The sequence below is a fragment of the Hyalella azteca genome, unplaced genomic scaffold (assembly GCF_000764305.2).
Source record: "Hyalella azteca isolate HAZT.00-mixed unplaced genomic scaffold, Hazt_2.0.2 contig4397, whole genome shotgun sequence".
Lineage (NCBI taxonomy): Eukaryota > Metazoa > Arthropoda > Malacostraca > Amphipoda > Hyalellidae > Hyalella > Hyalella azteca.
In genome coordinates this window covers 20,395-38,520 of record NW_025934616.1, presented here as the reverse complement: position 1 = coordinate 38,520, position 18,126 = coordinate 20,395, and the positions used below count along the sequence as shown (strand labels likewise).

Here is an 18,126-nt window from a genome sequence, read left to right as displayed (position 1 = left end):
GCTGCAACTGACGCTGCAACTGACGCTGCAACTGACGCTGCAACTGACGCTGCAACTGACGCTGCAACTGACGCTGCAACTGACGCTGCAACTGACGCTGAGCTATGACAGGTCGTTGCGCTATATCTGCAACTGGCGCGAAAATTATGCGTTCTTTGAGACTTCTCTTAGTATCACTTTATACATTTTTTACTACTACTCTAATGTGTATATTTAGCATCACTTTATATATATTCAGTAATATCTTATGTATTTACTATCACTTTATATATTCAGTAATGCCTAATATATTTAGTATTACTCTATATATCTAGTATCACTTTACATATTTAGAATTACTTTATATATTCGCGATTCTGTAGACGTTATAAACCTGAACCGTCCCAACTAAGTTGGTCTTAAATCGTCGCTCTGAAATCCGGCGTCGCAGGCCAGCGGAAATAGTTTCAGCAAGCCTAGAGCCACCGCCAACACCTTCGTTGTCCACCGCTGCTGCAAGCTTTAAAAATTTATGTGGAATTCCGCCGCGAAATGTAGCACTTGTAGTGCCCATACGCTAATGGGCAGTGCCCATACGGTAATGGGCAATGTCCATACGCTAATGGGCAGTGCCCATACGGTAATGGGCAATGTCCATACGCTAATGGGTAGTGCACATACGGTAATGGGCAGTGCCCATACGCTAATGGGTAGTGCACATACGCTAATGGGCAGTGCCCGTAACCTAATGGGGCAGTGCCCGTACGCTAATGGGCAGTGCACATACGCTAATGGGCAGTGACCATATGCTAATGGGTAGTGTCCATACGCTAATGGGTAGTGCTAAATGTAGGACTTGTAATGCCCATACGCTAATGGGTACCGGTAGTGCCCATACGCTAATGGGCAGTGCCCATGCATATGCTAATGGGTAGTGCCCATACGCTAATGGGCAGTGCCCATACGCTAATGCGCAATATCCATACGCTAATGGTCAGCGCCTATGGATACGCTTGCTCGATGGATACAGCGAGGGAAATCTTCGTGTGCAACGATTGAGAATGTACGTGTGCGATATGTTGATAGAACAATGCATTGATAGTTTGTAATGTTTATAAATTAATGTTTTCATAATATAAAATATCTTCATATAATATTGTGTTGATAGTGTGCTATTTGTTGATTGAATAATGTGTGTTAGTGAGCAATATGTTTATTGAAGAATGTGCTGACGGTGTGCAATGTTTTAATAGAATAAAAGGTACTGTATAATTTTCCAAAAAAATTGAAATTCTACTGACCAATTTTAATTCCAATCGTGTAACATTAATATTTATTTTTTCAATACATGTATATATTTATAGTACTGCGTCAAAATGTCCGCTACTGTCTATTATGAATTAGTAATGAAAGCAGTTACGTACTATTCCAGAAATTATCCATCTTGATTATTCATCACCATCATGAGTATCGTCACATAATTGCCACCTAAATGCCCGTTCTTCGCCAGCTTATGTGATGGTTACAAAGGTGTGACTGAGGCAATGTACAGTAATTCCAGTGACTGGACAATGTACAGTAATTCCAGTGACTGGGCAATGTACAGTAATTCCAGTGACTGAGACAATGTAGAGTAATTCCAGTGACTGGGCAATGTACAGTAATTCAACTGACTGTACAATGTACAGCAATTCCAGTGACAGAGGCCATGTACAGTAATTCCAATAACTGGGAAAATGTGCAGTAATAGCGCTGACTGATGCAATGTACAGTAATTCCTGTAGCGGAACAATGTACAGTAATTCCAGTGAATGGAGCAATGTAATCTGTGGTGGTATTCCGATTCAATGAACAAGAACAGAGCGCGTTTGAATAAGGTCGCATCTAATCTGAACTCTGAACGATAAGCTACATGAGTTCAAAAGCAATCCATTACAATATACTATTAGGCATAGAACACTGCCATCTTTACGAACAATTGTCAAGCTTCGCAGATTAAATAATTGGTTACCTTATCTATTTTTAAATTAGGGAGCTCACGTATTTATGGCTTATGTATGTATTATTTATGTGGCTCCAGTATTTATGTATTATATAATAGACATTGAAATTTAACTTCAAGGTTGAAGTCTTGAAATTTCAGAATTAAGTTCAAATTAGTTATTACCAAAATGACCCGTTAATCAGCCAACTAAGTGAGCGTTTAGCAAGTCAAATCTTACTCATTAAAGAGGAATTCAAGTTCAGCTCTAAGCTTGTTCACAGAAGTCATTGCGACTTGAATAATAGCGACCATCCCTAATAATTATAAGGGTCTTTTGCCAGCTGATTTAGCGACTTCTAGAAGTTCTGAAAAATAATTCAATATGCTACGTGAATTTCGTCTGAAATTTTTTCGTTTCATCATAACTGTTGCGACCAAATATAGCAAAAGCCCATTTTAACAACGTATGAAATTTAGAAGGGAAATTTACGAGAAAATTTGAAAGAAGGATCTGAGGATTCAAGGAAAAAAATGAACTGTTTATTACTGAGATAACGGAGCAAATGTTCTTCGTCCTTATCAGTAATCACTGTAATAATGTCCATCTTGTTCACACGCATAATACTCATAACACGCATAACACGCATAACACGCATAACACGCATTGAACTTAGTCCTGCACATTGACGAATATTGCAACCAACATTGACGTGTTGAGTGTTTCCACGTTCCATTTGCCACTTTTTATTGAATGTATCATCCGTGAATGCTTAATGAACAATTAAATAAACTTTTTTGTGAAGAAATAGTTTGGCGATGTGTTGTAATTAAGACGAAATGTCTCATGTGAGACATTGCTGATTTAAGTATATTTCGAATCTTTTCCGCATGAATCCTACTTGCTAGATTGATGCTTCACAGTTTCATTCGTAATTGCACTTCCTACATGTATGTTAAGAAAGATTGTTAGGTATACTTTGCTACGGTGCAGATTCTGCTTGAAGCCCTTTCATCCATAACGGTTCTGGTTAAGGGATTGAACATCGTCGGAAATCATTTTAATTATTGGTAAATTGGTCATAGATTTATATAATTGTGTAATCGATTATAAATGACCATGTATAAATTTGGCAACGAAGGAGAAAGTGCATATGTGCCTATTCTTCATTATATGATGTAATGATAAACTTCCGAAACTCGCAAGAAATGTTAAATTAACGCTAATATTTTAAATATTGTTGCAATTGATGTATTATCGTATATTCGTGGTATTCTTTTCGGAATTAACCCGCGGATTCAACGAAAGATTTTAAGGTGTTCATTGTAATTGAATGGAACGATGAGAAGACTGAATAATTTAGATGAGCGGATTGAATATATATTTAATTCCTATAATTAATTCCTGTTACCGCAAAATATAGTTTTGTTCTCAGAGAAATTTTTTGATGAGAACGCTGTTTAGACCACGGCTTAATTAATTTGCCTTCAATGTTCAACAATGAACATTAGATTAGAGGTCATGATCAGTATATGTGTTGGTTGTTTCCCAAAAAATGTATTCGAACAAGCAAATCAACAGAAGCAGGCCCTTGCCTGGGACTCGACTTGACCTTATTGCAGGACAATATTTTCCTTCGCTTCGGCTGGTAAATTTCCAACCAGGTCTTTTCTAAGTGTTTATCCGCATCTGTAAATGATTAAAAAAAATCATTGCGCTCTAGAAAATTAACTCTTTAAAATATTCATTGTGGCTTACTAGTCAAAGCATTTGACCAAAGCCTGCCAAGATATTTTGAAAAGTGACCAATATTCGACTAATTATTTTGGTAAAATATTTATTATCCTGGTAATGAATATTGGTTTTATTAGCAACTAATATGAATTGCATATGTAAATTGTATAAATTCTACCAAAAATTGGAAGTAGAGCTAAACGCGTTTACTCATTAAAGATAAAGATAAACACAGCCAGCCGGGGCTGGAGAGATGCTGCATTGATTGCTGCATCTGGTGCAGCTCGCGTTAATGAATGACATGGCTGGTGTGTAGCGTAGTGCGTGTGTAGCGTAGTGCGTGTGTAGCGTAGTGCGTGTGTAGCGTAGTGCGTGTGTAGCGTAGTCGTAGCGTTGTATTATTTTACCGGTACGATTAATCCCTTTGTTGCATCCGGGGGAATATGTCGTACATATTCTAAGTGAGTCGAAAATTTTTTAAACCCACTGCTGAGTTTCGCATAGATTCTTGAGCATATCATTTCAGCAAATTTATTTATTTATTTATTGTTGGAGAACGTTGCCCTTTTAGAGTGAATTTTTCTATTGTAGGAAGTGATGATGAATTTTTCTATTGTGGGAAGTGATGATATCATACATAACTATGATAGAAGGTGATTTTAATTCAAAATGGAATCGTGAACCATTTTAAATTTAAGCTTTTCTTTAACTTTAGAACGACCACGATTGTTAAAATTCACGAAGAAGTGATTTAGCCAGTTCGCTGTTGCGCTGATTTCATATTCATTGTTTTTATATTTTAAACGAATTACTAGCAGGTAAGCCGTCGAAGTTGTTCGTATCGGGTGCCTTATAATACGAATGGTGGTGAGGAATCTTTTGAAAATTGCGTGAAAATTCGTGCCTCATAGAAACACGACAATAACTCAATAAGTTATTTTTCTCTAAGTTTATGGTCTGGGATAAAGATCCATTTTTTACGTATAATTCGGCCTTACTGCATGAGTTTTAACCCAGCACTTTTAACTGACTTCGTAAAACTTGAATTAAAACCATTCTCTGTATAGAACCTCACACAGCTTTTAGGCTCGGTAACTCTAGTTACAATTCATCTTCGCTCGACGCCATAATACTTTTTTGTTGTCTAGGCAAGCCTGTGATGTATTCGGTCGGTCGCCTTCTGTTGTCGCTATGCTTCATAGTATTTTTTATAGCAATAAATCTGATTTAATATATAGAATTCACTGGATGTACTCGCTCCACATATAATTCTAGTAAATACTTCTTCTTTAATTCATTATTCTTTGGTACGTTCTCAATTTTCGTTTCAGCATCCTTTATTATTGCTATTTTTTTGGTAACTTGGTTGTAAATTAATTATTTTCAAGTCATTTCATAAATTTCTGACCTAATTATACCAAAAATGCGTAGGGAGTTGAAATTGAACATTAAATATTCATTTATTAGTTACAATTGCATGCTGTGCCGCGTTTCCCAAACGTTATAATCTCGGGTATGCCGCGATTTTGCCAATTTTACAAAAACTTCATTCAACTTTAAAAAAACACCTTTTATTCCTGCTAGAATACCCATTCCAATCTAGTGTGTCGATTTGAAAAATTATACGTTTCATGCAAACGACAGTAAGTTCAATCATCAATTCCACACAATTCGTTCCGGACATTGACGCCTCACATTCATTATCGTATCATCAATTATGAATTTACTTCCAACTAATTTTAACAATTTTGAGTTCGCTTCTCAACTCGCTTCCTCTATCTTGAGTTTGCTTATCAACTCACTCGTACTATAATGATCTCGCTACCTAGCTCATTTCATCAACGATGTGTTTGCTTTTTAATCAGTTATATTCAGAGAAATAACTCAGATATTTCCTTTCACACTGCGGCCATAAGCGATATTTCTTCACCTTTTGCTACGACGTCCCTTAAACTTCATTCCTTAGTCTCTCTCTTCGAAGTTTATTTGCAATGCTTTTCAGCATGACTGAAGCGCATGCAATAGTTTTCTCTTTTCAACCGGCAATAGGAGCTCTATTTTTACCTTCCATGATGGGAGTGTTTGTGCTCTATTTTCTTGTTTTTGTTTTCCTGTTGTCGTAGTCTTGCAGTGACCGTGACTGGTAATTGGGCCATCAGCGTCTAATTGATAACGATTGGCCAGCGTCGGACTTACGTTGAGGAACGGTGATGCTGCGGAACTGATGTGAGTGCTGGAAACTGCCGTTATGGCTGCTGTAAGTGCTGGAAACGGCCGGTATGGCTGGTGGAAGTGCTGGAAACGGCCGGTATGGCTGGTGTAAGTGCTGGAAACTGCCGTTATGGCTGGTGTAAGTGTTGGAAACTGCCGTTATGGCTGGTGTAAGTGTTGGGAACGGCCGTTATGACAGGTGTAAGTGTTGGAAACTGCCGTTATGGCTGGTGTAAGTGTTTGGAAATAGCCGTTATGACTGGTGTAGGTGCTGGAAACGGCCGTTATGGCTGATGTAAAAGCTGGAAACGGCCGTTACGGCTGGTGTAAGTGCTAGAAACGGCCGATAATGCTGGTTTTAGTGCTGGAAACGGCCACTATGACTGGTTTGAGTGCTGGAAACTGCCGTTATGGCTGCTGTAAGTGCTGTAAACTGCCGTTTTGGCTGGTGTAAGTGCTGGAAACGGCCGTTATGGCTGGTATAAGTGCTAGGAACGTCTGGTATGGCTGGTGTAAGTGCTAGAAACGGCCGATATGGCTGGTGTAAAAGCTGGAAACGATAGTTATGGCTGATGTAAGTGCTGGAAACTGTTGATATGGCTGATGCAAGTGCTTAAAACGGCCGTTATGGCTTGTATAAGTGGCGGAAATGCCTGATGTGACTGGTGGTACAGTCAATTACTGGCGATATCAATTAAAAACGAAAAAATATTCTAGTTTTCATTGAAATAGGTTTTGATTAGTATTCTGCGATTCCAACATTTAAATATTTTTCGATTAATTTACTTGTCTTGAAACGCAAGTTCCTAAAATGCGAACAAAATTCAAACGGTTTTTGACAACGATGAAATTGCTATCAAATTTGAGCGTTAAATGCCCATGAAAAATATGGAATAACGCAACTTTATGTTCCGTGATTGAAAGTTGAGAGATTCCAGTTAGGTATATTGGGTTTCAGTCTGATCCAGTGGAAATTGGGGATCTCAAATGATCCTTTGTTTTGAATTCCAAGTTATCCATTGCGGCTGACGTGTCGCATTAAGGATGACTGCTGAACGATGTTTGTTCGACAACTATTTTGTTAAGCCTTTATCTTTATCGTATTTTTGAATGGCCGAAATAATAAAAAAGATGTTGTGTGCTGCATTCGTTCTGTAGTAGATTTTTTAAAGTAATTGTAATTATTAAATATTTTAAATTAAATCGTGTACATTTCGAAAATCTTGTGGACCTAAAATTACTTGCATCAAACGATTAAGTATAATAATAAATGATTTATTTGTGACTGCATGCGGACATGATCGAAAGAATTTTTTCTGATCAGGTGAGATTTTGGCTTGGTACGATTCAGAAGTGGATTTCAATTTAAATTGCACATTATGCAGTTTTACAAATTTAATCATGTAGTATTGTGCAAAGGCAAAAATGAACGATTTTTTAGACACATTTTTGTCATTATAACATTATCATTGTCGTTGGATTAAAAAATTAATGAGTGGACGACTTATGTAGCATTTAAATTCGAGCTGCTCTGTGTTTAGCATCACATTTGGCATCACAAATCATGAATCTGGATTATATTCTGGGAAATGAAACAACCCCGACAAAGGATTATGTATCGTCTGCCACAAAGACTTCTTCCCACTGATGACTAAGCCTTTGTTCGACGTCTAATGTTGAGGTAATGAAATGCTTGCGGGACTTGTGCCGTATATAGAATACGTTTTCTCCATTGCAGTGGCCGACTATATAATTCCCTTGTTTTTACAGTTGCTAACTATGGTAGTGTGAGCGAACTGCAAAATTGGATTGGTTCGAGTAGTTTGGTTTCAAATTCCACTGCTCTTATGTTGTTGGCCTTTAATATGAACGGTCAATTTTCTGAACAAAACCGAAGCGCGGCTTTCAAGTCTGCTTGTTGTTACTATGTAGTTATCGAACTCCAAATTATTTACTGTGGTAGCTTTCGTATTGGTTTAAAAGAATTTTAGTTGCTTATAGTATATTTTTAGAAAAATATTAGTAGCCTTTTGTATTTTCCTATAGAAATTTTAGTATTTGAGCATGAATATTTTTCAATATGAAGCTCTCACTACCAAACAGAATTGGGAAGGTCAATGGCGCCAACTACCTATTATGTAATAGTAACTTTGTCCAAACTCGGCGGCTATGATACAGGTTCGATCAACGATCGAAAAAACTATTCCTTTGTGTAATTTATGATGCCTGGGACATTTTGTTGTTAAATACTCTTCAACGATGGTGACTTGAACAGCTAAGCGCTCGTAGCTGGGAAATAAAGTTCTCTGCATTGATGTAAAATGGTAAAGAAAAAATTAACTTCCAATCATGATTCAGAAGTGCATGCGTTAGGAAAAAAAGGATTATGTAGTTGCATTTTAAGTCAAATTCAAATCTGTTAAGTCGTTGTCGCCGGCTTGAAGGTAAATGTGTTTAGCAAATAGTTATTTATGATGCAATCTAAAAAGAAATGTTTTGTATCGCTGTTGATAATCTGAGATGGAATTTTAAAGGATCGCTTTCCTCTCCCTTACCAAAGGGTATTGGAAGCAACACCTACGCGAGTTTTCCAATACATTCATTTTTTAGCATTCAATCGCCATTTATATTATACAGTATGATTTCCCAGTGGTTTGCAATGTTCACGCAATTTAATAGACATATACCATCTAGTTGCAACCTGCACCTTGACTTGAGTGATTTGTATTCATGGATTTTTTGTTGTCGCTTATTCAATGTTATATTTTCATTATAAAAACTAGATTATTCCAGAAATACTGCACACACACTTTTGAAGTTTGTCAGCATTTCAAATAACATGCCATATATCGGGCGTTAGTAGGTGTATAAATGTTGCTACATGTGCTATGTTTGCTTTCATCTGAATTGTAATTTCTTAGTGGCTATTTAATATAACCGTTTCAACAAATAAATCAATTCATTTTAATTTTCGCGAGCAGAAACCTTATATAATGGCGCTAACTAATGAGGGATTTTGAACTTTGCTTCTACATATGCGAATTCACTGGTAAAACGAAATTGTGAAATCCTCGATGAAAATCTTGGTCGGCATTTTGGAGGCACTGAATACCAAAAGGTCGACCGTCCAAAACACTCCTATAATGGATACTTCGTTCGCCCACGCAGGATATTTTAGGAGAGCAATCGGCCGACGGAAAATATCTGATTTTCGGTCCTGCGTGATCCCACGTGACGGATTAACACGGGATAATCTGGGGCTCAGTCTGTCCGTGGAGGGTCCAAATCAGCCTTTATTGTAGGACCAAGGACCGGCCCAATCAAGGAGATGGTGACGTCATTAAGGACGCGATTATCACGATTAATGGAATGATTACTATGAGCTTGTTGGCGCCCTTGACCTTCTTAATTCAGTTTGGCAGTGAGAGCTTCATGAAAAAAATCCATGCAGTAAATAAATTTGTAAACTTGAGGCGCTGCTATTCTGTTCATATTTTAAATAATATTGAAAATATAATTAAAACTTTTAATTCAGTTAAAAGTTATGAGTGCAAGTGGCCCGTGTGTCATAACGAGTGTCCTTAGGCAAAAAAAGCTACACCAGTAAGAAAATAAATTTGATTAAACATTATTTGGCCAAGGTAAAAAAAATAACGTTGATTAAACGTCATTTCAACGAAATCTACTTGTAATAAACGTTTTTCAACGTATGCTTCCTGAAGGGTTGGTGTCTTCACCAGGTTTGATTATATTATTAGACGAAGTGGTTTTTCAAGCAAGCGGCTACGTTTGCAGAAATAATTTTTTGTAAAATAAATAAAGTGATTTTCTTAGCTGAAATCTGAAAAATTGAATTTTTTCAATTATTTTAGGTATATACTATGAAAATAATTCATCTGCTGGTTCCCTGTTCTCTATTTTTGGCGCATTTTCTCATTTATGGAAAAATGCACTACTGTGCTCGCCATGTCCGTCCGTCCGTCTGTCTGTCTGTCTGTCTGTCCGTCTGTCCGTCCGTCTGTCCGTCCGTCTGTCCGTGACCTCAAGTTTTCGTCGACGAGTAAATGCGCTCTTTGTCACTCACTGCAGTGAGTACTGAGTTATATTTTTTTATTCACTTAATTTTTCTATCTAACGTGCAAATTTTGTTATAATTAAAATTAAAAATAGGCTTGTTATCTTCCGGTTGCACAATGATTCATGTCTATTCTGATTGTCATAATTTCAAGTAAAACGAATATCATATATAAAATATATATCATAATTTCTCAGAAATTTTAAACTGCTTATTTTAAAATGTGGCTATTCACTCGTGTTCATTCCGATGAAACAATTTTTAGATCATTCTACTGAAAGCCAGATATCATAACTCTTTGATACGATTTTTATGTCCTTTAAATAACCTCTTTAATCAATTTTAGTAATTTGTTTAGGACTTATCAAAAACTATGCGTTATTTGTTCGTGATCGGTGGTCTGCAGATAGTGAGTGTTTGATCTGTTTTTCTTAGGATTTTTAGCGCATTTTCTCATTTATGGAAAAAATGCACCATTGTGCTCGCCATGTCCGTCTGTCTGTCCGTCCATCTGTCCGTGACCTCAAGTTTTCTTTGACGAGAAAATGCGCTCTCTGTCACTCACAGCAGTGAGTACTGAGTTATATTTTTTCAGTTTTTTAGTGCAATAGATTAACTCGCAAACAACTTCCATACAGGTTAAAAAATATTAAATGGGCCCCTTCTTATCTTTTAAATACACGCTTAGTTTGGCCGTAGTTCTTGAGATAAGAAGATCATCTTGTAGCCCCCTCACCGATGACTGCTCATACGGAACTCGTCGATCGCTGGCGTAAAACCTGAATTTATGGGTAACTCACCAATTCCTATCATCGTAATACGTTTCGTGCGTCCGGCCGGAGATGACATTGGTAAGTGGGATGCAGAATGTCATCTCAACATAGATGACGATGTCATCAGGCTGCTAATGGAAAGCTATAGATTCGGAGGCCGCTTTTCCTTGCAACAGTGTTCTAATTTTAGTGTGTTTTTGGCAGGCGACAGTCTTATAATTTTAGTGTTCTTTTTCAGAAGGTGACACTGATTTTGAAGGCGATTGCTTTCTATTTTAGTGTTCTTTTTGGAAGGTGATTTCTTCTAATTTCGCACTTTTTTGAAGACTACAGTGTTTAAACTCTTAGTTGTACATTTTTGGAAGGTCGAATAGTTTTAATTTTATTTTATTTCTTTTTGAATACGATAGTGTTTGATCTTCTGCAGTCTTCTTCTGGATGACGAAAGGGCTCTCTATTGACGAAAGGGACCTTTCTCTCTATTCTATTTTTTTCTATTAAATAGTATTTGGATATAGGTATAAATTTGTCTCCCTATATGTACTGCTAATTTTACTCAACTCATTCTTTCATATTAGCGTAATATTTATAGTGCCGCCATATATGTACCATTATGGTTGAGTCATAAAAGCCTCTATAAATTGTCCGTCGTTTAAGGAACCAACAATGTGTTGTGTTACAGGGACCTCCCTATTACCTTGCTAACTTGATGCCATTATTGCTTGTTGCAGGAGCTGTTCCCAGTAGTGGTTTCTGCGGACCCAGACATGGACGCGTTATGGTTGGCCGCCGTTTCCTTGAGCGTGTCGTTGCGGCTCTACGGCGCTTTCTTAATACACGATTCTTCCCCACACGCTTTAAATATCGTACACGCTGCTACAAACAATCCCGCTTTGCAGCCACCCGTCCTCCTCTCACATTCCCCTATGTCCTTAATTGCTCAGGACGTTAAATATAATCAATTTCCCCCGCGTCGACGCCAATATATGGGTAAGGAATATACACACGAAAATCTTTTGGATCCCTTAGTTGGGTACGACAAAAATTGGCTCAAGACCTCCGTAGAGTTTGCGGGCTCATGGGATAGTTCTCAGAAAACGGGTCACGATGAGAATATTGCAGCAGATCCTAACTTTAAGGCCGGTAATTTCAAAGAAGACGGTGCCTCCCTCGAGGGCGTTCTACCTCCAGTTGCGCTCCCGATATCCTTTAGTTCGACGCCTAGCAATTTCCCGTGTTACAAATTAGAAAATGTGAAGATTACGGGCAAAAAGATGTTGTTTGTAGCCGGTAGCTGGGATTTTGTGACTTCGGTTGTTCAGTGTGGAGTAAAGGATGGGATGTTCAACGGTGAGTACGTGTGGGTGACGTTAGATGTTCGCGTTCCCGCTCACCAAACCTTGAAGCAAAACGCAGGCAAATACTCAAAGGAGTCTGAAGATAATCATTCTTACGAGCCTAAACGAGGACGCCGCGGAATTAAAACCGGTAAAATTGAAAAAAAGTATCCAGATCCCGAGGATATACCTTTAATTGATTCTTCCAAACGTAGCGCGTCCAGTGTTGCTCAGAGCAGCGATGATAATAGTGATGTAAATGTTGGTGATGACTTTGCTCAAATTTCAGTAGACGATGATCATAATAGAGTTAATTTATCAATGGGCTTCCATTATAATGAACAAATTAAGCGTTCACTTCCTGAAGATAAGAGGCTCAAATATGTATGGAGACATGAGCTATCAAGGAAAGAACGTCAAGCATCAGAAAATGTATTTAAAGAAAGCATTAAAAAGCCCCTTTCCAGAAGCAGACGAGATAAATTTCAAGATTTACTGAAAATCGATTTACATTTAAAGGAAAGAGGCAACATTTCTGACAAGAATATTCTCGCTCGTCAGAATCCAAATGAAGATCTTGAGCGAGAAGTTAATGCAAGACGCCTGGATGACAACACACGGCATCCATTACGTGACAAAGACGCTCTTCGTAAACTGGAACGAGGGGAATTTACAACAGGAAGTACAGGACGTAATGAGAGAAAAATGGAAATAAATTCCGCGATTGTCCAGAGGCAGGAAAAAAGTCGCCGTTCGGGTGAGGAGGGGGAACGACCAGCAAGACGGACTGAATATCACGGAGAAAAAGATGTTTTTCCTGGAGACGTTGTAGACGGTGACAAAGATGTTCCTAAAAACGACGTCGGCCGCCACCGTCGCAGTTCGCTCGAAGACGTAAACGGTCGTCACCCAGACCAGAATATCTTGGATCGAGAACTGAAAAACAAAGATGAGTCTCACCGTCCAAAGTTAGACAGAGCCAAAATGTTCAAAGCTAATGATGGTGAATATTACTCAGAAGATGAAGAAAATCGTAAAAACTGGTCGAAAGTAAACTATAAATCCCCTGACGATAGAAAGAACATCAATGCGGATGTGGCCGGCGAAAATGACGACAACTTCAACTTTCGAAGAGGCAACACTGGAGGCGACTCTATTTTGCCTTTACCTGTTGGCCTCATTAATCTTCATCTGAAGTCGCTGAAGCCTACAGAAGACAGTAGGACTCGTGCCACTTTCCTGAAGGATTCTCTGAGGGTTTTCACGGAGGTCGTGAAGCTCCAGAGCCTAATTGAAGATAAAATAAGACATCTTGAGCGTGTCGAAGACTCGGAACGCGAGCAAGAAAGACTCCAAGAACTGGAACGTGAACGACTGGACAAAGATATTCATGAACAGTTGGAACGCGACAGGTTAGAGCAATTAGAAAATGAACGTCTAAGACAGGAAGAACAGGAGTTACTGGAAAAAGAAAGATTGCAGAAACAGAACGAAATAGATCGATTGGAGCGAGAAAGGCTAGAACAGCTGGAACGACAGAGGCAGGATCGCGAAAAGCAAAAGGTTTTGGAGAATGAACGACTGCAGAAGCTGTACGAAATTGAACGTTTACAGCAGGAGAGAATCGATCTTTTGGAAAATGATCGATTGGAGCGACAGCGTATGGAACGTCTCGAAGAAGAACGGATTGAAAGACAAAGACTCGAGGACTTGCAAGGCTTTGATAGGGATCGGCAGAAATTTTACAACCAAAAAGTCGTCAATTTTGAAAATATAGAACCGAAGAACGAAATTTTTACCAGTTTCGGCGACGAAGAAGAGAGTACTGGAGAGTTTCAAGCTCCCAACATGATTGGAATTCCAGGCCCTAAGAATGCGTCCCCAGATCAAATGGGTAGAACCAGTACAGACAGCGAACCCATGACTCCCCTTTCCGGCATTGGTATTGCAAACGGAAAACCTAGTAACATTGATCACACGGATGAAATAAGTTCTTTAGCAGGTAACCATGACATATATGAGACAAGTATTGGTATAAGCGGCGGTCTAGAAAATCAAGACTCTGATGGAGCATTGAAAGTTGAAATCGATGATACTGAAGAAAAGATTCGTAAGGATGAAATAACTTATGCTGAAAATTCATTTTCTGAAAAGATAGGAAGCAATATTGTGTCTGAAACTGAAACTACAGAAAATAATGCTCCAAACGCGGTTTTAAAAATCAACCACACAGCTAGTGCCTTCCAAGTTGACAACGAGAATCCGATTCAAAAAGAAGTCGATTTTAGAAGTTCCGATAAGAACAATTCTCTTCTTAATTCATACAACGACACAGCGGAAACTTATCCTACTGTGACCCCTACATTTTCTTCCTATAACGTCTCGGTCGGTAGTCTGGAAAGTGCAACGGTGTCCCAAGAGTCCGCACCTTTCAATCTACGCCAGATTCAGAGGCAGTCGAGGAACTACCGCGCGCCGTTGCTCAAGCGAAATGTTGAAGACGAAATATTTACCAAACAACGTTACGTTTCTTCAGAAAGCCTTGACGCTTCGATGCTCGACTATCTAACTCACCAATACACATCCGGTGTAATAGACGACTCGATCAGAACATTTCTTTCGGCTCAGCCTATTTCTGAATTTAAAACACAGCACTTACCTGTTCCTTCTCCCTTGATAAACGATACAAAAATTCAAGAAAATTCTCACGAAATTTTAAGCAAAACCGCAAAATTTCGGCACATTCCAAGACGACGAAAATCTACAGATTTTATAGACACGTTCTCAGACACGTGCCAAATTCCTTCATATGAAACGGAGGGTAAATTCGTACTGGCTGCGGGTCAGCGCTCTGAGCTGGACAAACTCAAGACGCAACTGCTTGTTGAGTGAGTATTTTCAATTTGATTTAATTATTAATGTGCTTAAATATTAACGCGCTGTAATTTACTCATCATAATTTTTTTGATATTTTATTTGGAAACTCGTGCTATTTCGTACCTGATAAATTCAATGCATTATCCGATTAGGTCATTCTTTATTGCGTACACGTTATACACTTATATAATAATACACTGTACATTATATTATTTGAAAAATTACATTATTCAACTCGTACTATTCAGAACGGTGCTATTTTTTTACATATTAGATTATACGGATCGTCACACTATTGAGGCTTGTTACGTTAATCATTGTATTACTCACTTATTTATTATTATTCAGTGCATTATATTTCTGAATTTCTTGATTTTATTCAGCGCAGTTTTTCTTTCTGCGTCAAAAAATGTTCAAATTAGGATACCTGAGGGAGATCATGCTAGAGCGTAAAAAATTTTTAGGCTCAGAATAGTGAAATAGCATATGATATTTTTTTGGGCTTGAAAGCGTAGAATGGCAAAGAATATTATTTATCTTGAAATCCTAGTTTAACAGAGGATATTTTTGGTGTTCGGAATCGTGGCATAGCATAGGATATTTTTAGCTTGGAATCGTAGTATAGCAGAAAATATTTTGGGGCTTGGTATCATAGTATAGCATGGGATATTTTTGGGGGTTGGAATCGTAGTATAGCATAGAATATTTTTGGGCTTGGAATCGTAGTATAGCAGAGGATGTTTTTGAGCTTGGAGTCATTGTATAGCGAAGAATATTTTTTGGCCTGGGATCATAGTATGGCATAGGATATTTGTGGGCTTGCATTGAATCATAGTATAGCATAGGAAGTTTTTGGGCTCGGAATCGTGGTATAACATAGGATATTTTTGGGATCGAAATTGTAGTATAGCATCGAAAACTTTAGTATAAATTGTAGTATAGCATCGGAATTGTAGTATAGCATCGGAATTGTAGTATAGCATTGGAATCGTAGTATAGCATTATAAAATTGTGGGCCCGGCTTTGTAAGTCCTTTGGTTTCCTAGTCTTCACATGTTGCATTTCAATGGCTGACATTTACGACCGCTGTCTGAAAAACGATATTACCAATCTTGGTTATTTGCAAGTATTGTATGGCAGCACATGGCAAGTGAATCATGATTGAATTATGATTGTTGTTTCAAAGAAAGCCTACCTGACGTTGCATATACATTACACAGCTAATGATACGGCCGTGTTAGCAGACCTTGATATGTTTACTAAACAATAAGCTTGTGTTTGGAACAAATGAGAAACGCGTCGTACGTTGTAGGTAAGCTATGTCTCCGTGTTGCAGGAAGACAATATTTGTGGTATATTGAATTCACAAATTTCTTTTTAACATAAAAACTCGTCTCTGCTTCATTAAGTCAAAGAAACACTATAATAACGTATGCAAAACGAGCTCTGTTTTTCAGTAAGCGATCCGCAAAGTTAAAGTTTGCTTTTATTCAAATCTTATTTATTTTGGTTTTTAAAAGTTAGTCTGCAGTGAAGTTTAGTACAATTGCGTTAGTTAGGTCATGTAGATGGCACTTTAAAGCTAGACTGCTATAATCAACTCCTGTAAATATCGAATATTCTAGTGGATACTGGATGTATCATGGTTGGCCGGCTAAAAACCGGCCCTGATTCCTTGTGTAAAATTAACTTGGTCATCTCAATAAACTAATGGAGCTCTGATGCAACAATTCATGTACACGTTTATTTATTATCTTGCTTTTCGGTGACATTCGATGCCCTTTACGCAGATCAGTTGTACATATATTATTCTACATACGTTTAATCTGTGCACTAAATATTATTTATATATTCACTTCTATAAATTAAATATACTCTAACGAGCCCATAGAACCCCGAAGGGTGCACACTTCATTTAATTTTATTCCTGCAAGTGACTTAGAAACTTTAAACTTTCACCCTCGGCGAAATAAAGGCGCGTTTGTTTAACAAGTTTCACTAAAGTGGCCTCATATTCAAGACGTTAATAAGGCCACACTTTGGGGCTAGACTAACTTTTATTTTAATGTCGGCTTTATCACACCTCGATTTTTCAACTTTGCTGTAATATTTAAATATGCAACTTGAACTAAATCTTTATGTTGTTTCTTATTTACAAGCTGATAGGCGTCGAGTTGGAAGTTTTAAAATTAATTTTATATCTTTAGTTCCACTTTAAACCCTGGAATTGATATAGAGACAATCAATCGTTTGTTATGTCATATACCAGGTATAAGATTGTGTATATAATTTTTTTTCAACGAAACGTTCATACAGTTGTTGCGTGAACATTTCATTTCTGTTTCATTATACATCATATAACATAAATGAATGTTGTGCCTGCATATACAAAGAATATGAACGCTTTTAATTTGGGATTCTGGTCCACAATATTTCTATTCATTTTAAGTACCGAATGAAATAACAGTTAATTCTAATATAGAAGCCTGATTTGCGAAATATATACACGTATTAATGATCATATACATAAGGATCAGAATTTATTTGTTATTTATAATTTATTTATAATTAATTATACATAGGATCATAATTTAATGACAATTCAATTAATGATTTTTATTGATAATGTCATGAGTTTTTTGCTTCACTTCGCAACAGAATCGAAGCTGCGCACTGAGGTTGAATTTTTGTGTGGCTCTTGCGCAGGTTGCTGGCCACACGAGCTCACAAGCGTGGTCGCCACAGTGGCGTCCTGAGACCGTGGCTCGTGGTGCAGAACCTCGTACGATACTCGCCACATGCCACGCCACAGTGGCGCGATGTGTGGCATGTCACGCCACAGCTCCAGGTAAATTTAACTAACCCTTCCCTCACCCCTCAGGTAGAGCAGCGTGAGGGGAACTAACCCTTCCCTCACCCCTCAGGTAGGGCAGCGTGAGAGGAAACTAACCCTTCCCTCACCCCTCAGGTAGAGCAGCATGAGGGGAAACTTACCCTTCCCTTACCCCTCAGGTTGAGCAGAGTGAGGGGAAACTAACCCTTCCCTCGACCCTCAGGTAGAGCAGCACGAGGGGATGCAGTGGGCTGGTGGGGCGGTGAGGGCGGTGGGTGAGTACAAGCACTGGCGGGTTGCCCTCGCCCTCGCCCCGCCCTTCGTG

General features: G+C 38.2%; 1 protein-coding gene across 1 annotated transcript in view; it reads left to right on the top strand.

Moving 5' to 3' along the window:
• Positions 1-14,983, top strand: part of LOC108669596 (calponin homology domain-containing protein DDB_G0272472-like) — a 20,031-nt gene extending 5,048 nt beyond the window's left edge. The window contains exon 2 of the mRNA XM_018156974.2: positions 12,611-14,983. Within this exon, the coding sequence (XP_018012463.2) occupies positions 12,611-14,983 (2,373 nt within the window). The remainder of the gene's footprint in view (positions 1-12,610) is intronic.
• The last annotated feature ends 3,143 nt before the right edge of the window (positions 14,984-18,126 follow it).